General features: G+C 45.6%; 1 protein-coding gene across 1 annotated transcript; it reads left to right on the forward strand.

Moving 5' to 3' along the window:
* Window positions 1-30: 30 nt before the first annotated feature.
* Window positions 31-17,282, forward strand: LOC117444838 (GRAM domain-containing protein 2A-like). Its single transcript, XM_034080213.2, has 6 exons — window positions 31-2,391; window positions 2,482-2,541; window positions 4,565-4,700; window positions 11,370-11,463; window positions 13,791-13,892; window positions 14,610-17,282. The coding sequence occupies exons 2-6, from the start codon at window positions 2,539-2,541 to the stop codon at window positions 14,656-14,658; spliced, it is 384 nt and encodes a 127-aa protein (XP_033936104.2). The 5' UTR covers window positions 31-2,391; window positions 2,482-2,538; the 3' UTR covers window positions 14,659-17,282.
* Window positions 17,283-22,645: the final 5,363 nt, after the last annotated feature.

Here is a 22,645-nt window from a genome sequence, read left to right on the forward strand (position 1 = left end):
TTCTTCTTTCTTTCTTTCTTTCGATCTTTTTCCTCATAACGTCTAAACAGACTTTTCCGTCACTGGATCGTACTCACTCTCTCCCGGAGACCTCCTCCTGCAGGTCTGTCCCGCTCACCGGTTGCTTCAGTTCGAGTGTAGCTTCAGTAGCTGCTACATGAACGTATCTGCTCGTGTTCAAAGCATCGTGTCCGCTCATAGTCACAGGATCAGACAGACCGCACACAAGCAGCACGTATTTGTGAGAGGATTTAGCTTTGAGCAAAATACCCGTTACAATTCTTTTGCACACGTCTTTTGGGTCTTGTTTTATGTGATTATTGTTTAGAACAAGGACACTAGAGGAGTCACTGCTGGAAAAGCACCTTCTGTCATAAGGACCGAGCGTGGCTAGATGTTGAGGTGATGGCTGTTAGAGGAAAGCTTTGGGAAATGGAACATGGGGAGAACAACGTGTGATACATGTTTTCTTGTTGTGTGTTATAGTCTGTTTCTGTTTTTGTGTTCTTATGGCTTCTGTTATGAATGCTCCAGAGTACGGCAATACTTTAGCACCTTAATCTATGACCAGCTTCAGCTCTGCATTCTCTCAGTAAGAAATCTTCAAAGAAGACTCCACCTGCCGCCCCGGGGGGAAGGCTGCCGGGCCAACTTCATCAGCTGGAGCTGCAGGGCCTGAATCAACCTGTGACGCAGGGGGCCACACTCAACCATCGCGGGCCACACTCGCATAAAGGTTGCACTCAAAGGGCCGACTGTAACTATACAAATATATATATAAAATAATGTATTAAATTACATGAATGCCTCTGAATTGGTTTATTATCGGATAGGATAATAACTTAGTAATTAACTCAGAAGTCCAGGGCAAATAATTGCAAGTCTCTTCAGTGAGCATGTCACAAAGTGAAATGCATTGTGGGACATGTAGTTTATGGGCAACCTGCTTCTGTAAATCGGCATGTAACCGTATAATATACGTGTTATATTCTTTGCAAGCTCTTGCGGGGCCACGTAACATGAAGTCGCGGGCCGGATATGGCCCCCGGGCCTTGAGTTTGACACCCCTGCTGTAAAGCGTAAGAAAGTCCTCTCCCATCTTCAGAGCCTCAAGGTCAATGTTGCATTTCTCCAGGAAACACATGGAAAGATGTCAGACCCTTCAGACCGTATCACCCAGTGGGCGAGGCGTGCAGTTAACGCAATGTGCATCGGGTCTGGATCACCCTGAGGGACTCTGGGAGCCGGAGAGGCTTCCTCTTCCCGTCAGCTGGGCAGTACTCTGTGTTCACCAGTCGTACTCACGCATTGATCACGTTCTCATTGACGCCTTCTTCCGACGGTAAAACATTGCTCCGCTGACAGCACGGTTTGGAGTTGTTGCTCGAGAAGCTCAACTTCCAAAATATAAAAGAAATGCCATTGCTTTTGCATCGTTGATAGCTCGATGACTAATTGAATGGAAGGATGAATCATATGAACCATGCTTACGGGATTAGAGAGCTGTTGCGTCTGGAGGACCGGTCCACTCTGATCGACTGACAGGTCAGGCCCGGCAGCCGTTGATCACACACGTAGAGAAGGGCAGGCTGGACGTAACTCTTTAAAGAAGATGTGAGTGTTGCTGAATCTGGGCGACCAGTTCTAAAGCAATATTGTACGTTTTGCATATATTTTGTCTTTTTGTTTGTTTTGTATGTTTTTTATTTATTTCATTTTGTGTCATTTACTCTGTTTTGTGTTTTCTTTCGTGCTGGGTCGGGGTGGGGGTCTACTGGATCTGCTTTTTGTCAGTCTGGTTTGAATGTGCACGGTTGCATCGACACTATGTATTTGACTGCTCAATGACATTCTGTATGATTTTTCTTTGTAATGAAAACTTTCAAAAATAAAGTGTTAAAACAATTGTTTTGAAGCGGAATGGTCTAAGAAACTACATTTCCCATGAGCCTCAGCGGCTGTTGCTAAGGATTTAAGTCAGAGGTGCTAATTCAAAACACAGCATCCAAAAGTGAACTCCTTTAAAATGCAGACTGTAAACATAAGTGAGATATTTAACTTCTGTTCAGATTTTTAAGCTTTGTGATTGGATGTTTTTACTGCAATGCACCCTGGGAGTCGTAGTTTACTTCTTTCCTTCAGATTTTATGTCCACGGTTTTCTTTCTTACTTTTCGTCAGTTCTTTTTTTGTTGTTAATTGACATGAACCTTTTAAAGTGAATGCCACAGCAAGCAATCTACAACTCCCAAGATGCATTTCACCATCAATCATCCAATCACAGAGCTTAAAACTATTAATATTATTATTATGATTACAGTACGTGTTTGTGTCGCTGCTGTCCAGAGACAGCGTGTACGACGTCCTGCGGAGGATCTGCACTCACCTGCAGGTCAGGAACATTAACAGTTGATTTATATGTGTTAATTAATTTCAGAATATGTATCGTGTTCTTCCTGACTTCCTGTTTCTCTGGCTGCAGGTGAACGGGAAGATCCTGAGTCTGAAGCAATACCTGGAGGAGCCCAGCTCTCTGTCCATGGTGACGTTATTTAATACACACATTCACTTTATATTCAATGAAGTTAAGTTAGAGAACTCTCCCTGGTCCCCGGCTTGAGCTTCATCGCCAGGATCCATGTATTTATCATCCTTTCAAGAATGGAAGTAGTCAAAACAAAAAAAGAGGATTTGTTGGTATTTTTCCCAAATCTCAAAATTCTGAATTTTTTCCCCAAATCAAATTTTTCTCAATTCTGACTTTTTCTGACTGCTTAAAAATGTTAATAATCACTCGTCAACGGCTTGAGTTTCAATCAATCCCCTTTGTAGTCCTTTTGAGTCTCTTTGTAGTCCTTTTGAGTCTCTTTGAAGTCATGTTGAGTCTCTTTGTAGTCCTTTTGAGTCTCTTTGTAGTCCTTTTGAGTCTCTTTGTAGTCATGTTGAGTCTCTTTGTAGTCATCTCTTTGTAGTCATGTTGAGTCTCTTTGTAGTCATCTCTTTGTAGTCATGTTGAGTCTCTTTGTAGTCATCTCTTTGTAGTCATGTTGAGTCTCTTTGTAGTCATGTTGAGTCTCTTTGTAATCATGTTGAGTCTCTTTGTAGTCATGTTGAGTCTCTTTGTAGTCATGTTGAGTCTCTTTGTAATCATGTTGAGTCTCTTTGTAGTCATGTAGAGTCTCTTTGTAGTCCTGTTGAGTCTCTTTGTAGTCATGTTGAGTCTCTTTGTAGTCATGTTGAGTCTCTTTGTAGTCATGTAGAGTCTCTTTGTAGTCCTGTTGAGTCTCTTTGTAGTCATGTTGAGTCTCTTTGTAGTCATGTTGAGTCTCTTTGTAGTCATGTAGAGTCTCTTTGTAGTCCTGTTGAGTCTCTTTGTAGTCATGTAGAGTCTCTTTGTAGTCATGTTGAGTCTCTTTGTAGTCATGTTGAGTCTCTTTGTAGTCATGTAGAGTCTCTTTGTAGTCATGTAGAGTCTCTTTGTAGTCCCTTTGAGTCTCTTTGTAGTCATGTTGAGTCTCTTTGTAGTCCTGTTGAGTCTCTTTGTAGTCACGTTGAGTCTCTTTGTAGTCCTGTTGAGTCTCTTTGTAGTCATGTTGAGTCTCTTTGTAGTCATGTAGAGTCTCTTTGTAGTCCTGTTGAGTCTCTTTGTAGTCATGTAGAGTCTCTTTGTAGTCATGTTGAGTCTCTTTGTAGTCATGTTGAGTCTCTTTGTAGTCATGTAGAGTCTCTTTGTAGTCATGTAGAGTCTCTTTGTAGTCCCTTTGAGTCTCTTTGTAGTCATGTTGAGTCTCTTTGTAGTCCTGTTGAGTCTCTTTGTAGTCATGTTGAGTCTCTTTGTAGTCATGTTGAGTCTCTTTGTAGTCCTTTTGAGTCTCTTTGTAGTCATGTTGAGTCTCTTTGTAGTCACGTTGAGTCTCTTTGTAGTCCTGTTGAGTCTCTTTGTAGTCATGTTGAGTCTCTTTGTAGTCATGTTGAGTCTCTTTGTAGTCATGTTGAGTCTAATTAACTAGTTCTAGTTATCTGAAATCAGAAGTCTAGGGCAAATAATTGCAAGTCTCTTCAGTGTCACAAAATGAGATGCATTGTGGGACATGTAGTTCATGGTCAACGTGCTTCTGTAACCGTATAATACACGTAATTTATTCGTTAAATGAAGTCCTTGAGTTTGACCCCTCACGTTTAGCTTCTACTTTGATGAGCTTCATTCACGGTGGATTCTAATGATGTGTGTCTTTGTCTCTGTGTGGACAGTCTGTCTCCTGTCTTCACTTTGTCTCTGTGTTGACAGTCTGTCTCCTGTCTTCACTTTGTCTCGGTGTTGACAGTCTGTCTCCTGTCTTCACTTTGTCTCGGTGTGGACAGTCTGTCTCCTGTCTTAACTTTGTCTCGGTGTTGACAGTCTGTCTCCTGCCTTCACTTTGTCTCTGTGTTGACAGTCTGTCTCCTGTCTTCACTTTGTCTCGGTGCTGACAGTCTGTCTCCTGTCTTCACTTTGTCTCGGTGTTGATAGTCTGTCTCCTGTCTTCACTTTGTCTTGGTGCTGACAGTCTGTCTCCTGTCTTCAGGACGAGTTTCCCGAGGTGTTGAAGTGGAGGAGGAAGCCTTCTCTTCCCGCCGTCTCCTCCTCGCTGCCCGACCTGTTGGGAAGCTCCTCCCCGAGCCTCGTGGCCGACACGCCCTTCAGCACACACACACTCACAGGTACAACAAGTGTGTGTTCTCTTCAGTAACGTTCCCGACTCTTCAGTAACGTTCCCGACTCTTCAGTAACGTTCCCGACTCTTCAGTAACGTTCCCGACTCTTCAGTAACATTCCCGACTCTTCAGTAACGTTCCCGACTCTTCAGTAACGTTCCCGACTCTTCAGTAACGTTCCCGACCCTTCAGTAACGTTCCCGACTCTTCAGTAACGTTCCCGACTCTTCAGTAACGTTCCCGACTCTTCAGTAACGTTCCCGACCCTTCAGTAACGTTCCCGACTCCTCAGTAACGTTCCCGACTCTTCAGTAACATTCCCGACTCTTCAGTAACGTTCCCGACTCTTCAGTAACGTTCCCGACCCTTCAGTAACGTTCCCGACTCTTCAGTAACGTTCCCGACTCCTCAGTAACGTTCCCGACTCTTCAGTAACGTTCCCGACTCTTCAGTAACGTTCCCGACTCTTCAGTAACGTTCCCGACTCTTCGGTAACGTTCCCGACCCTTCGGTAACGTTCCCGACTCCTCAGTAACGTTCCCGACTCTTCAGTAACGTTCCCGACTCTTCAGTAACGTTCCCGACTCCTCAGTAACGTTCCCGACTCTTCAGTAACGTTACCGACTCTTCAGTAACGTTCCCGACTCTTCAGTAACGTTCCCGACTCTTCAGTAACGTTCCCGACTCTTCAGTAACGTTCCCGACCCTTCAGTAACGTTCCCGACCCTTCAGTAACGTCCCGACTCTTCAGTAACGTTCCCGACCCTTCAGTAACGTTCCCGACTCTTCAGTAACGTTCCCTGACTCAGTAACGTTCCCGACTCCTCAGTAACGTTCCCGACTCTTCAGTAACGTTCCCGACTCTTCAGTAACGTTCCCGACCCTTCAGTAACGTTCCCGACTCCTCAGTAACGTTCCCGACTCTTCAGTAACGTTCCCGACTCTTCAGTAACGTTCCCGACTCCTCAGTAACGTTCCCGACTCTTCAGTAACGTTCCCGACTCTTCGGTAACGTTCCCGACCCTTCGGTAACGTTCCCGACCCTTCGGTAACGTTCCCGACTCCTCAGTAACGTTCCCGACTCTTCAGTAACGTTCCCGACCCTTCAGTAACGTTCCCGACCCTTCAGTAACGTTCCCGACTCCTCAGTAACGTTCCCGACTCTTCAGTAACGTTACCGACTCTTCAGTAACGTTCCCGACTCTTCAGTAACGTTCCCGACTCTTCAGTAACGTTCCCGACTCTTCAGTAACGTTCCCGACTCCTCAGTAACGTTCCCGACCCTTCAGTAACGTTCCCGACCCTTCAGTAACGTTCCCTGACTCAGTAACGTTCCCGACCCTTCAGTAACGTCCCGACTCTTCAGTAACGTTCCCGACTCTTCAGTAACGTTCCCTGACTCAGTAACGTTCCCGACTCTTCAGTAACGTTCCCGACCCTTCAGTAACGTTCCCTGACTCAGTAACGTTCCCGACCCTTCAGTAACGTCCCGACTCTTCAGTAACGTTCCCGACTCTTCAGTAACGTTCCCGACTCCTCAGTAACGTTCCAGACCCTTCAGTAACGTTCCCGACTCTTCAGTAACGTTCCCGACTCTTCAGTAACGTTCCCGACTCTTCAGTAACGTTCCCGACTCTTCAGTAACGTTCCCGACTCCTCAGTAACGTTCCAGACCCTTCAGTAACGTTCCCGACTCTTCAGTAACGTTCCCGACTCTTCAGTAACGTTCCCGACTCTTCAGTAACGTTCCCGACTCTTCAGTAACGTTCCCGACTCCTCAGTAACGTTCCCGACTCTTCAGTAACGTTCCCTGACTCAGTAACGTTCCCGACTCCTCAGTAACGTTCCCTGACTCAGTAACGTTCCCGACTCCTCAGTAACGTTCCCGACTCTTCAGTAACGTTCCCGACTCCTCAGTAACGTTCCCTGACTCAGTAACGTTCCCGACTCCTCAGTAACGTTCCCGACTCTTCAGTAACGTTCCCGACTCTTCAGTAACGTTCCCGACTCTTCAGTAACGTTCCCGACTCCTCAGTAACGTTCCCGACTCTTCAGTAACGTTCCCTGACTCTTCAGTAACGTTCCCGACTCCTCAGTAACGTTCCCTGACTCTTCAGTAACGTTCCCGACCCTTCAGTAACGTTCCCGACTCTTCAGTAACGTTCCCGACTCTTCAGTAACGTTCCCTGACTCTTCAGTAACGTTCCCGACTCCTCAGTAACGTTCCCGACTCCTCAGTAACGTTCCCGACTCTTCAGTAACGTTCCCGACCCTTCAGTAACGTTCCCTGACTCTTCAGTAACGTTCCCGACTCTTCAGTAACGTTCCCGACTCCTCAGTAACGTTCCCGACTCTTCAGTAACGTTTCCGACTCTTCAGTAACGTTCCCTGACTCTTCAGTAACGTTCCCGACTCTTCAGTAACGTTCCCTGACTCTTCAGTAACGTTCCCGACCCTTCAGTAACGTTCCCGACTCTTCAGTAACGTTCCCGACTCTTCAGTAACGTTCCCGACCCTTCAGTAACGTTCCCGACTCTTCAGTAACGTTCCCTGACTCAGTAACGTTCCCGACTCTTCAGTAACGTTCCCGACTCTTCAGTAACGTTCCCGACTCTTCAGTAACGTTCCCGACTCTTCAGTAACGTTCCCGACCCTTCAGTAACGTTCCCGACTCTTCAGTAACGTTCCCTGACTCAGTAACGTTCCCCGACTCTTCAGTAACGTTCCCGACTCTTCAGTAACGTTCCCGACCCTTCAGTAACGTTCCCGACTCTTCAGTAACGTTCCCTGACTCAGTAACGTTCCCCGACTCTTCAGTAACGTTCCCGACTCTTCAGTAACGTCCCGACTCTTCAGTAACGTTCCCGACTCTTCAGTAACGTTCCCTGACTCAGTAACGTTCCCGACTCTTCAGTAACGTTCCCGACTCCTCAGTAACGTTCCCGACTCTTCAGTAACGTTCCCGACTCCTCAGTAACGTTCCCGACCCTTCAGTAACGTTCCCGACTCTTCGGTAACGTTCCCGACCCTTCGGTAACGTTCCCGACCCTTCAGTAACGTTCCCGACTCCTCAGTAACGTTCCCGACTCTTCAGTAACGTTCCCGACTCTTCGGTAACGTTCCCGACTCCTCGGTAACGTTCCCGACCCTTCGGTAACGTTCCCGACCCTTCAGTAACGTTCCCGACCCTTCAGTAACGTTCCCTGACTCAGTAACGTTCCCGACTCTTCAGTAACGTTCCCGACTCCTCAGTAACGTTCCCGACTCTTCAGTAACGTTCCCGACCCTTCAGTAACGTTCCCGACTCTTCAGTAACGTTCCCGACCCTTCAGTAACGTTCCCGACTCCTCAGTAACGTTCCCGACTCTTCAGTAACGTTCCCGACCCTTCAGTAACGTTCCCTGACTCAGTAACGTTCCCGACCCTTCAGTAACGTTCCCGACTCTTCAGTAACGTTCCCGACTCCTCAGTAACGTTCCCGACTCCTCAGTAACGTTCCCGACCCTTCAGTAACGTTCCCGACTTTTCAGTAACGTTCCCGACCCTTCAGTAACGTTCCCGACTCCTCAGTAACGTTCCCGGCTCTTCAGTAACGTTCCCGACTCCTCAGTAACGTTCCCGGCTCTTCAGTAACGTTCCCGACTCCTCAGTAACGTTCCCGACCCTTCAGTAACGTTCCCGACTTTTCAGTAACGTTCCCGACTCTTCAGTAACGTTCCCGACTCTTCAGTAACGTTCCCGACTCTTCAGTAACGTTCCCGACCCTTCAGTAACGTTCCCGACTTTTCAGTAACGTTCCCGACTCTTCAGTAACGTTCCCGACTCTTCAGTAACGTTCCCGACTTTTCAGTAACGTTCCCGACCCTTCAGTAACGTTCCCGACTCTTCAGTAACGTTCCCGACTCCTCAGTAACGTTCCAGACCCTTCAGTAACGTTCCCGACTCTTCAGTAACGTTCCCGACTCTTCAGTAACGTTCCCGACTCTTCAGTAACGTTCCCGACTCTTCAGTAACGTTCCCGACTCCTCAGTAACGTTCCAGACCCTTCAGTAACGTTCCCGACTCTTCAGTAACGTTCCCGACTCTTCAGTAACGTTCCCGACTCCTCAGTAACGTTCCCGACTCTTCAGTAACGTTCCCGACTCCTCAGTAACGTTCCCTGACTCAGTAACGTTCCCGACTTTTCAGTAACGTTCCCGACTCTTCAGTAACGTTCCCGACTCCTCAGTAACGTTCCCGACTCTTCAGTAACGTCCCGACTCTTCAGTAACGTTCCCGACTCCTCAGTAACGTTCCCTGACTCAGTAACGTTCCCGACTCTTCAGTAACGTTCCCGACTCTTCAGTAACGTTCCCGACTCTTCAGTAACGTTCCCGACTCTTCAGTAACGTTCCCTGACTCAGTAACGTTCCCGACTCTTCAGTAACGTTCCCGACTCTTCAGTAACGTTCCCGACTCTTCAGTAACGTTCCCGACTCTTCAGTAACGTTCCCGACTCTTCAGTAACGTTCCCGACTCCTCAGTAACGTTCCCGACTCTTCAGTAACGTTCCCGACTCTTCAGTAACGTTCCCGACTCCTCAGTAACGTTCCCTGACTCTTCAGTAACGTTCCCGACTCCTCAGTAACGTTCCCTGACTCTTCAGTAACGTTCCCGACTCTTCAGTAACGTTCCCTGACTCAGTAACGTTCCCTGACTCAGTAACGTTCCCGACTCTTCAGTAACGTTCCCGACTCTTCAGTAACGTTCCCGACTCTTCAGTAACGTTCCCGACTCTTCAGTAACGTTCCCGACTCTTCAGTAACGTTCCCGACTCTTCAGTAACGTTCCCGACTCTTCAGTAACGTTCCCCGACTCTTCAGTAACGTTCCCGACCCTTCAGTAACGTTCCCGACTCCTCAGTAACGTTCCCGACTCTTCAGTAACGTTCCCGACTCTTCAGTAACGTTCCCTGACTCAGTAACGTTCCCGACTCTTCAGTAACGTTCCCGACCCTTCAGTAACGTTCCCGACTCTTCAGTAACGTTCCCTGACTCAGTAACGTTCCCGACTCCTCGGTAACGTTCCCGACTCTTCAGTAACGTTCCCGACTCTTCAGTAACGTTCCCGACTCTTCAGTAACGTTCCCGACTCTTCAGTAACGTTCCCGACTCTTCAGTAACGTTCCCGACTCTTCAGTAACGTTCCCTGACTCAGTAACGTTCCCGACTCTTCAGTAACGTTCCCGACTCTTCAGTAACGTTCCCGACTCCTCAGTAACGTTCCCTGACTCAGTAACGTTCCCGACTCTTCAGTAACGTTCCCGACTCCTCAGTAACGTTCCCGACTCTTCAGTAACGTTCCCGACTCCTCAGTAACGTTCCCTGACTCAGTAACGTTCCCGACTCCTCAGTAACGTTCCCGACTCTTCAGTAACGTTCCCGACTCTTCAGTAACGTTCCCGACTCTTCAGTAACGTCCCGACTCTTCAGTAACGTTCCCGACTCCTCAGTAACGTTCCCTGACTCTTCAGTAACGTTCCCGACTCCTCAGTAACGTTCCCGACTCCTCGGTAACGTTCCCGACTCTTCAGTAACGTTCCCGACTCCTCAGTAACGTTCCCGACTCTTCGGTAACGTTCCCGACTCTTCGGTAACGTTCCCGACTCTTCAGTAACGTTCCCGACTCTTCAGTAACGTTCCCGACTCTTCAGTAACGTTCCCGACTCCTCAGTAACGTTCCCGACTCCTCGGTAACGTTCCCGACTCTTCAGTAACGTTCCCGACTCCTCGGTAACGTTCCCGACTCCTCGGTAACGTTCCCGACTCCTCGGTAACGTTCCCGACTCTTCGGTAACGTTCCCGACTCTTCGGTAACGTTCCCGACTCTTCAGTAACGTTCCCGACTCCTCGGTAATGTTCCCGACTCCTCGGTAACGTTCCCGACTCTTCAGTAACGTTCCCGACTCCTCGGTAACGTTCCCGACTCTTCGGTAACATTCCCGACTCTTCGGTAACGTTCCCGACTCCTCGGTAACGTTCCCGACTCTTCGGTAACGTTCCCGACTCCTCGGTAACGTTCCCGACTCTTCGGTAACGTTCCCGACTCCTCGGTAACGTTCCCGACTCTTCGGTAACGTTCCCGACTCCTCGGTAACGTTCCCGACTCCTCAGTAACGTTCCCGACTCCTCGGTAACGTTCCCGACTCCTCGGTAACGTTCCCGACTCTTCGGTAACGTTCCCGACTCTTCGGTAACGTTCCCGACTCCTCGGTAACGTTCCCGACTCTTCGGTAACATTCCCGACTCTTCAGTAACGTTCCCGACTCTTCAGTAACGTTCCCGACTCCTCTGTAACGTTCCCGACTCTTCAGTAACGTTCCCGACTCCTCGGTAACGTTCCCGACTCCTCTGTAACGTTCCCGACTCTTCAGTAACGTTCCCGACTCTTCAGTAACGTTCCCGACTCTTCAGTAACGTTCCCGACTCTTCAGTAACGTTCCCGACTCCTCAGTAACGTTCCCGACTCTTCAGTAACGTTCCCGACTCTTCAGTAACGTTCCCGACTCTTCAGTAACGTTCCCGACTCCTCAGTAACGTTCCCGACTCTTCAGTAACGTTCCCGACTCTTCAGTAACGTTCCCGACTCTTCAGTAACGTTCCCGACTCTTCAGTAACGTTCCCGTTGTTTCTGCAGACAGCAGTTTGGAGACGGAGAAGATCCTGCTGACAGAACCGGTCCCTGAACTGGGCCAATCAGAGTACCAGCTGCTCAAACTCTTCGTCCTGCTGTGAGTCCACTTCTAGTCCGACCCGTTACCACCACGAGTTACCTGTGGCTGTGATCAGTCACCACCACGAGTTACCTGTGGCTGTGATCAGTCACCACGAGTTACCTGTGGCTGTGATCAGTCACCACCACGAGTTACCTGTGGCTGTGATCAGTCACCACCACGAGTTACCTGTGGCTGTGATCAGTCACCACCATGAGTTACTGTGGCTGTGATCAGTCACCACCACGAGTTACCTGTGGCTGTGATCAGTCACCACGAGTTACCTGTGGCTGTGATCAGTCACCACCACGAGTTACCTGTGGCTGTGATCAGTCACCACGAGTTACCTGTGGCTGTGATCAGTCACCACCACGAGTTACCTGTGGCTGTGATCAGTCACCACGAGTTACCTGTGGCTGTGATCAGTCACCACCACGAGTTACCTGTGGCTGTGATCAGTCACCACGAGTTACCTGTGGCTGTGATCAGTCACCACCACGAGTTACCGGTGGCTGTGATCAGTCACCACCACGAGTTACCTGTGGCTGTGATCAGTCACCACCACGAGTTACCTGTGGCTGTGATCAGTCACCACCACGAGTTACCTGTGGCTGTGATCAGTCACCACCACGAGTTACCTGTGGCTGTGATCAGTCACCACGAGTTACCTGTGGCTGTGATCAGTCACCACCACGAGTTACCTGTGGCTGTGATCAGTTACCTAATCTGATATCAGATACAAGTCATTAACCTCAATATCAAATGCAATGCAAATAAAAACCAGATGTTGTTGAGTATTGCGAAAGACAACAGAACAACGTGACCTTAGTAAATAAAGATATTTAAATTATTCAGCAGATTCAGTCAGTAGTCCAACACTGAAACACATGAGCACCAACTACAGTTTAAAAAAGCAGAAGTGAAATCTGATCCGACAGGAAATGCTCTGTTTTAGTTCATTGTTTGTTTGTTTGTTTTATTTAAAGGACAGTGCACATTAATTCACATTGCTGTAAATGAGCCAGTATTAGCCAGCAGGCTAATTTTCAACTGTTGTCCTTGGCAAGATGTTAACTGACCAAAACATAATTAAATAGAGTACAGCAGACAACATCAGTACACCAATAAATAAATAGCAGTACAACAATAAATAGGAACAGTAGTACAACAATAGAGAGGAACATGCAAACAGATGAAATATCATCATACCTTGATTCAGTTAAAAGTGTTCACATTTTTGATTGTTTAAAAGCCAGTTCTTATGATACTATTTGATGAACATGTCGGTTCACCTGCTGAATTAAACCATGAAGCAGATTCAGGCAGAAGAGACAGAAACGCTGATCCACTCAGTTTTATGAGAAGTTTTATAAAAAAGGAGAATTTTATAAAAACTCAGGAATTTCAAAGAAGTGACATTTCCGAGAAAAAAAAATGTGAACATTTTGGTAAAAGTCTGAATTTTTATAAAACTTAGGTTTTTGTAAAAAAGCGAGAATTCTGAAAAAGTAGTTAGATTTAAATAAATACTCAGGAATTAGAAGAGAAAAGTGAGAATTCAGAAAAAAGTCATGTATTTGAAAAAAATATAAAAAGGAAAATAAATCAGAATTCTGATAATTTTTTTAACAAGACGTGTAAAAAAAGAAAACATAGGCTATTTATTAAAGCAGATTCAGGCGTAGAGATTTAAAGCAGAACAGTACATCTTACAGAGAAAAGGTCTGACCCTAAAAAGAGCTTATCGTGGCTCTTTTCAGGTTTGTAATGTCTGTCATCTCTCAGGTCGTTCAGAGAGGAGGATGAACTGCTCGGTGCGTTCAGGGCAGTCTGCAGATTCAGACTGAAGTGTGTGTTGGTCTCTGCTGCCCCCTGCTGGTTGCATAGATTCCACATGCATTACATGGACAGTCACGCTTCCATAGCACACCATACAATTCACGAGGCCTTTATTCAGAGCATAATATGAAATGAAATGTTCTTATGACAGACTTAGAAAAATTAAAGTCATAGTATGTCGTAAAATATTATAAGTATGTTGAATACATTCATAGTAAAGTCTGTTGTAATAAATCATAAAAAGTTATAGTATAGTCTGTTGCAATAAGTCATAAAACTATACCATAAAAATGTAAAAATTCATATTATATAATGTTGTAATAAATCATAAAAAGTCGTAGAATAGTATGTTGTAATAAATCATAATGAAATAATTATTTATTATTTCGTAGAAAAAAGTCACAGTCTCTTATGACCGATCAAATGTTTTAATAAGTCATAATATAGTAATATAATATGAAGTTACATAATAATACGTAATAATATAGTGTGTGTTCCCCTCTCAGGGTCTTCCTGCTGGTTTTGTCTTCCTGCTATCTGGCTTTCAGAGTCTGTCGTCTGGAGCAGCAGCTGAGCTTCCTGAGCAGCCAGACCCCCCTGAGAGAGAGGTGACACACACACACACACACACACACACACACACACACACACACACACACACACACACCACACACACACACACCACCACACACAACACACACACACACCACACACACACACACACACACACACACACACACACACGACACACACACACACATCACACCACACACACACCACAAACACAACACCACACACCACACCACACACACAACACACACACACCCCTTCCTGAGCAGCCAGACCCCCCCTGAGAGAGAGGTGGACACACACACACACACCTTCCTGAGCAGCCAGACCCCCCTGAGAGAGAGGTCACACACACACACACACACACACACACACACACACACACACAACCCCTTCCTGAGCAGCCAGACCCCCCTGAGAGAGAGGTGACACACACAGGTTTTTTTTTTTTTAAATATGATGACTCGTTCTTATTAAGTTTTCCTTTCCTAATGTTTGTATTTTGTTTTGCAAATAAAATAAATGTTCTTAAAGTGAGAGCTACAGCAAGCCAACTACTACTCCCAAGATGCATTTCACCATCAAACATCCAATCACAGAGCTTTAAACTATTATTATTATCTCTAAGTCTAACCAATTTTCTGTCCAAACAAAAAATAAAATAAGACTTTTTCATTATAAGAAACACATCATTATGTAAAGAAATGTAAATGTTAGTTTAAAAGAAAAATAAATAAATATAGACTTTTTTTCAGGTGTGGAGAGCTGCCCTGCTGGCTGGCCAATCAGAAGACAGGAACCTGACACTGCAGCCAATCAGGGAGCAGAAGAAGAAGAAGAGACCTGCACTTACGTAGTCCGTCCATCAGAGGGCGACGCTGAGCAAAGACTGTACTCGCCGCCGCGACCGGGTTACCATAGAAACGTCACATAGAGGTCGCAAGGGTTCAGGGACGAAGAGATGCTGTAACATAACAGATATAGAATATCAGTGTGTGTGTGTGTGTGTGTGTGTGTGTGTGCGTGCGTGCGTGCGTGCGTGCGTGCGTGCGTGGTTTTCATACCGATGTGAAAACAGCTGTAATAATTTATTATGAACGATGTTTATTATTATTATCTCGGAAATGGCGGAATGGTCTAAGAAACTACATTTCCCATGAGCCTCAGCGGCTGTTGCTAAGGATTTAAGTCAGAGGTGCTAATTCAAAACACAGCATCCAAAAGTGAACTTCTTTAAAATGCAGACTGTAAACATAAGTGAGATATTTAACTTCTGTTCAGATTTTTAAGCTTTGTGATTGGATGTTTTTACTGCAATGCACCCTGGGAGTCGTAGTTTACTCCTCTCCTTCAGATTGTATTTCCACAGGTTTTTTTTTACTTTTCGTCAGTTCAGATACTTTCTAACATAGATGTTCTTTTTTTTTTGTTAATTGACATGAACCTCTTAAAGTGAAAGCTACAAAAAACCCAAGATGCATTTCAATATCAAACATCCAATCACAGCGCTTTAAAACATTCCATTAAAAGTGTGCTGAAGATGTCACTGATTTTACAATCTGCAGAAAATAAACAGGAGATTTATATCTGATATTAGTAATCAAAGTTATCCAGGACACATGTTGCTTTGTTGTAAAGTTATTAGTTTACAACGGTTTTTATTCAAAGACTTTTTAAAGCCTACAAAGTGCCAGAAATAAGAAAGTCATCTGTAAAAAAACAGAACATTATGAATGAAATCAACAAATGTTTTAAACTCGAGTTGAATCGCTGCCTTTAATCTCGTGGAGAAACCTTTCCTGCTGAAGTTGAATGAATCTTTCCGTAAATGTGAAATTTAGGAAGAGGATCAGGGCCAGGTGTCATTTAGTGATTTATTTTTCAATTTGTTACATTAAAGGCAGAATTCTGCGATTTTTTTCTGTTCTAATCTCCGAATTATGAAAAGATAAGTTTAAATGTATTTTGTATTTTTTTTTTATATCTCGCAATTCTGGGAAAAGTTCTGACTTTTTTTCTCTGAATTCTTAAAATAAAGTGGGGATTTTTTTTTTTACCTCTGATAATCTCGGAAAGTTTACTTTATCCTAAAAGTCGGAATTCTGAGTAAAAAGGTATTACAGTCAAATTCTTTGACAATCGCATAATTCTGATTTTAATCTTGGAATTCTGAGAAAAAAATGATTTTTTTTACGTCTGATTTGTTTACTTTATCCAAAAAGTCGGAATTCTGACTAAATTAAATTAAATCTTATTTCTGAGGGGAAAAAAATCGTAATTCTGATATTTTCTGAAAAATAATTCCATATTTCTCTTTTTATGGGAATTCTGATATCATTTTTGAAAAATTCTGACTTTAATCTCAGACTTCTGAGAAAATCTTTTGAATTCTGATTATTTTTCTTTTAATATATATTATTTTTAATTCCCAAGTGTCCCTAATCCTCTTCCGTAGAAACTGAATACTGCTCATCGTAAAAAAACATTTAAACTTTATTTAGTATATTTAGTATACTTACTGTGCACAGATGACTAATTACTACAGGTGCTATTTCAAATGTACTAACAATTGATCTAATTTGCTTATTATATATTATTATTGCTTCTAAAGATTTAGCGTCAAGCTTTTTAAAAATGCACTTTATTCCAAAATACATGTCCTATACATTATAATATTTAAAGTACTTTAGAAATGTATTTATTCACTTCTTAAAGATGCACTTTATTCCAACTTAACTTTAAGTGTTTTCAAATATATTAAAAAAATAATCATTCCCAATTCTTATCAATTATATATCACTGCTAATCCACTTATAATAAATACGAATTATATATATTTAATATCCCAAAAACTGTGAATAATACATTTAAATATAATTAATTATAATTTAGATTTTTTATTAAAATGTAAATGGCACGCTTGATTATTTTTTATGTTTACTTATGTAATATATATTTCTGTCAAGCACTTTTTTTAACATTAAAATGATTACACACAGTTTTTTAGTGTATCTTTAGAAGCCAAATTAAATACATCGTAGGCATACTATGTACATCGTTAGTACACCGGGAATAGCACTCATTCATTACAAAGTATATTCATTAACTCAAATGTACTTTATTTTGTGACCGGAGTTTAGTCTCCTGCAGTTTAAGGGATTTTTATAAAATACATGTTCAGTGCCAAGTCTTTGAGATGTTTGTGAGAAATAAATAAAGAGCCTCGTAGGAAACTACGTCAGAGAGAACACACTGCTAGCCGTTAGCACACCATGCTAACAAATAGTGAATTAACATGTATGTTTGACGCATTTAAAGGCTGGGGAAATATTACAGATTTGTTCAGGATGACGACGAAAAGTGTTTGGATGTTTTTAACTCGTTTTGTAGTTCTGGATGTAATATTAAAACACATTTCAATCACCGGACTCGTCTTTCATTATTTACAGCGTTATTGAGCGGTGCAGTGACGAGTCCTAAAACCCGGAAGTGAGTCAGCATTTCACCACTTCCTGTTCCCTCGTCTCAGAGCCAATGGGATCTCTCCGTAGGGTTTAGGAAACTATCTGAAATAAGGTCTGAGGTTGAGATGCATTGAAGAGACGGATCACGTGTTGTTCTACGACATTAAATCCATCAGCAGGGACCGCACTGGTCCGCACCTCCACATCTGAGGCCATGGTTCTCAGCAGGAAACCGATGGACTGTCCTCTCCAAGTAGGGAATGAGTCCTTCTCTCAGGTCTCCAGGGACTGGTCAGCTTTCTGTCCCCAGAGACAGATCTCTCAGGTCTTCAGGGACTGGTCAGCTTCCTGTCCCCAGAGACAGATCTCTCAGGTCTTCAGGGACTGGTCAGCTTCCTGTCCCCAGAGTCAGACCTCTCAGGTCTTCAGGGACTGGTCAGCTTCCTGTCCCCAGAGTCAGATCTCTCAGGTCTTCAGGGACGGGTCAGCTTCCTGTCCCCAGAGTCAGATCTCTCAGGTCTTCAGGGACTGGTCAGCTTCCTGTCCCCAGAGACAGACCTCTCAGGTCTTCAGGGACTGGTCAGCTTCCTGTCCCCAGAGACAGATCTCTCAGGTCTTCAGGGACTGGTCAGCTTCCTGTCCCCAGAGACAGATCTCTCAGGTCTTCAGGGACTGGTCAGCTTCCTGTCCCCAGAGTCAGACCTCTCAGGTCTTCAGGGACTGGTCAGCTTCCTGTCCCCAGAGTCAGATCTCTCAGGTCTTCAGGGACTGGTCAGCTTCCTGTCCCCAGAGACAGATCTCTCAGGTCTTCAGGGACTGGTCAGCTTCCTGTCCCCAGAGACAGACCTCTCAGGTCTTCAGGGACTGGTCAGCTTCCTGTCCCCAGAGACAGATCTCTCAGGTCTTCAGGGACTGGTCAGCTTCCTGTCCCCAGAGACAGATCTCTCAGGTCTTCAGGGACTGGTCAGCTTTCTGTCCCCAGAGTCAGAACTGAACCTGGAGAAGCAGCGTTCAGTTATTATGCTCCAAGCATCTGGAACAAACTCCCAGAAACCTGCAGGTCCGCTGCAACTCTGACTACTTTCAAATCCAGCAGGAAGACTTTTCTCTTTGCCGCTGCTTTTAATTGAACTATTCATATCTTAGACTGCACAGTAACTTTTATCCATGTATTTACTTTTAATGTTTCTTTTATTAGCTTTTCTTTTTAATGACTGATTTTAAATGCCATTTCTTAATGTCTTTCATTTTTTGTAAAGCACTTTGAATTGCCTTGTGTTGAAAAGTGCTATATAAATAAACTTGCCTTGCCTTACCCCAAGTGAAGGAGTTCAAGTATCTCGGGGTCTTGTTCTCGAGTGAGGGAACAATGGAGCGTGAGATGGGCCGGAGAGTCGGAGCAGCGGGAGCGGTACTGCAGTCGCTTTACCGCTCCGTGTGACGAGAAGGAGCTGAGCCAGAAGGCAAAGCTCTCTGTCTACCGGGCCGTTCCTCCCCTCACCTTCGGTCTGAAGGATGGGTCATGAGTAGGGCTGGGTATCGTTTGAATTTCCACGATTCTGATTCCGATTCTACTTTTCGATTCCGGTTCTTAACGGTTCTCAATTCCGGTTCTTTGAGGGGCAGGGTAAACATTTTTATTAAGTTCTTGTTGAGAAAAACCAGCACCTGCCTCTCAGGCGTACCGGGAAGAAAGGTTTGAACATTTGAAAGCAGAATGCTTCAATCTGGTGCACTTTGAGCAGAATGACTAGAGACCAGATCTAGCAGGTACAATCCCAATAATTATAAAAGAGAGCCTTGGAAATATGTGTTTAAATTGTGATCAAACCGTTTGAGACCCACTGAGAGGACTGAGACTAAAGTGAACTATCTAACCCTCAGAGTCCTTTACCTCACTGAGCTGAAGTTATCAGCCTCAGTCTGACTGGAGAGGACTCTCCTCCACATCATTGAGAAACATCTTCTTATATCCGTCAGAGCAGCTAGCACCAGATGCTGATAACAACAGGGCCCTCCCTTTCTCCCTAGCTCACTCGCACTTTGGCTGTGAGCTGCGGTTGCCAGATAAGCCAACATCCCCCATTTTAATCACTTGCAGCGCCCATCGTACAGGGCGAATGAAACGTGTACCCGGGTGAAAAGGGTGTTACATTTACTTAATTATGAATGTTGTTACATCGAGGCCGAAAATTAGGATGAGCACCAACGGTCAAAACATTGGTTTTCCCTCCCAGAGCTGTCAGCGCGGTGCCTCCACAGATCTGGAGCCCGAGGCGAACATCTATAACGCCAGTGCAACGGGCCGGCCCTGGTCTGTAGGTCGGAAGTATCGGTACAACGCTACATTTCCCGCCCCGCTGCAGTCACACAGGAGGCTACGGAGAGCGGCGAGAAACATTTCCTCAGGCATCGAAAAGCAGAACCGAAATTCACATTTCTAAATGATGCCGTTGGAATCGAAATGTTGGAACCGGTTCCGAACCGGAACCAGTTCTCGGTACCCAACCCTAGTCATGACCGAAAGAACCAGATCGCGGATACAAGCGGCCGAGATGGGTTTCCTCCGCCGGGTGGCTGGTGTCTCCCTTAGGGATAAGGTGAGAGGTTCGGTCATCAGGGAGGGACTCGGAGTTGAGCCGCTCCTCCTTCGCGTCGAAAGGAGCCAGTTGAGGTGGTTCGGGCACCTAGTTAGGATGCCACCTGGGCGCCTCCCTAGGGAGGTGTTCCAGGCACGTCCAGCTGGGAAGAGACCAAGGGGCAGACCTAGGACCAGGTGGAGGGACTATATCTCTTCGCTGGCCTGGGAGCGCCTTGGGACCCCCCAGTCAGAGCTGGTTGATGAGGGACAGGAACGTTTGGGGCTCTCTGCTGGAACTGATACCCCCGCGACCCGACCACGGATAAGCGGAGAAGATGGATGGATGGTGACCCCACTGTGATTCCTGAAGAGTGGACGTGTCTGAGAATCGATGGTTGTTACCAAGCGGCTGAACAGGACTACAGAAGTCGTGGAGGTCGTTGTACGTCATTACGCCGAACACGTGAACACTCCTCTGAGTTAGTTTCTGTGCTGCTTGAAAGCCAGTCCCTGCCTCCTGCAGAGTGTTCCAACAAACGCTTCAACTCGTTCCATCTAGAATCTGTGTGTGAATCTGGATCTGAAGTCGCGTGACGTTGAAGTCGTGCTGCTGGACTCGCCTGCAGCTCCTTTGTAGCATAACGTTAGCATGTAGCTTCTGGCCGTTAGAGTTATGATTGGAACATTATCAAAGTATTCATGTGGAGATGATCCGGCTGAACAGATCGTGATCTGTCTCTTAAATGTGTCTCAACCTCAGACCTGATCTCGAGCTATTTTCCTAAACCCATGGAGAAATCTCATCGCGTTTTGGTCGAGGGAACCGGCAGCTTACTCCCGGGCTTTAGGACGCGTCACTGCAGCTCTCTAGAGTTTGTCTTTAGACCCAAAACTGGGGTAAATAAAGTATCCGTTGCGGACTGTTTTCAGCGGCGGATTAATCTGCATTTAGGGCCCCGGGGGGTGATGTTTTGTTACAAATGAAATCCCCTTACTGTTGATATGTAAGTACATTTCAAATAAAACAAAGTAAAAAAGTGTAAATTAAATAAAAACTGTTTTTTTTTTGTTCTGTTAATTTCCACATTATTAAAAAAGAGGCTTCCGGAACACGGTGACATCACTACGTAACACGGTGACATCACTACGTAACACGGTGACATCACTACGTAACACGGTAACATCACTACGTAACACAGTGACATCACTACGTAACACAGTGACATCACTACGTAACACGGTGACATCACTACGGAACACAGTGACATCACTAAGGAACACGGTGACATCACTACGGAACACAGTGACATCACTAAGGAACACAGTGACATCACTACGGAACACAGTGACATCACTACGGAACACGGTGACATCACTACGGAACACGGTGACATCACTACTGAACACGGTGACATCACTACGGAACACGGTGACATCACTACGGAACACGGTGACATCACTACGGAACACGGTGACATCACTACGGAACACGGTGACATCACTACGGAACACGGTGACATTACTACTGAACACGGTGACATCACTACGGAACACAGTGACATCACTACGGAACACGGTGACATCACTACGGAACACGGTGACATCACTACGGAACACGGTGACATCACTACGGAACACGGTGACATCACTACGCAACACTCCCTGCTCTCCTATTGGCTAGCGCTGGCAACACATTGTTCGTGACAGGCTAAGGAGGCGGGACATGTCTAAGCAGCCGGTCGACCAATCACAACAGTCGGCCAGCTGACCAATCAGAGCAGACTGCTGGTTTCAGACAGATTAACAAACACAGCTTTTTTAATTTAATAATCTTTATTAATCATTAAGAATGTTAAAAGAGAAACGCATTTACATCGAGATCCCTCTTCCTGTCCCATCCTTTCACTTCCTGTCTCATCCTTTCACTTCCTGTCTCATCCTTTCACTTCCTGTCCCATCCTTTCACTTCCTGTCCCATCCTTTGACTTCCCGTCCCATCCTTTCACTTCCTGTCCCATCCTTTCACTTCCTGTCTCACTTCCTGTCCCATCCTTTGACTTCCTGTCCCATCCTTTGACTTCCCGTCCCATCCTTTGACTTCCTGTCCCATCCTTTCACTTCCTGTCCCATCCTTTGACTTCCCGTCCCATCCTTTGACTTCCTGTCCCATCCTTTCACTTCCTGTCTCATCCTTTCACTTCCTGTCCCATCCTTTGATCTCTCCATTTCTTCTGCTACTCGTCGTTTTGCATCTATTTTTAAGTTCTCTATTTCTAATCATTTTGCATCTTTTTGCTTCATTTGTAGATTTTGTTGTCAATGTTCAAAGTTCAGGTCTTCAGGGACTGGTCAGCTTCCTGTCCCCAGAGACAGATCTCTCAGGTCTTCAGGGACTGGTCAGCTTCCTGTCCCCAGAGACAGATCTCTCAGGTCTTCAGGGACTGGTCAGCTTCCTGTCCCCAGAGTCAGATCTCTCAGGTCTTCAGGGACTGGTCAGCTTCCTGTCCCCAGAGACAGATCTCTCAGGTCTTCAGGGACTGGTCAGCTTTCTGTCCCCAGAGACAGATCTCTCAGGTCTTCAGGGACTGGTCAGCTTCCTGTCCCCAGAGTCAGACCTCTCAGGTCTTCAGGGACTGGTCAGCTTCCTGTCCCCAGAGTCAGATCTCTCAGGTCTTCAGGGACTGGTCAGCTTCCTGTCCCCAGAGACAGATCTCTCAGGTCTTCAGGGACTGGTCAGCTTCCTGTC

The sequence above is a fragment of the Pseudochaenichthys georgianus genome, unplaced genomic scaffold (assembly GCF_902827115.2).
Source record: "Pseudochaenichthys georgianus unplaced genomic scaffold, fPseGeo1.2 scaffold_950_arrow_ctg1, whole genome shotgun sequence".
Classification (NCBI taxonomy): Eukaryota; Metazoa; Chordata; class Actinopteri; order Perciformes; family Channichthyidae; genus Pseudochaenichthys; species Pseudochaenichthys georgianus.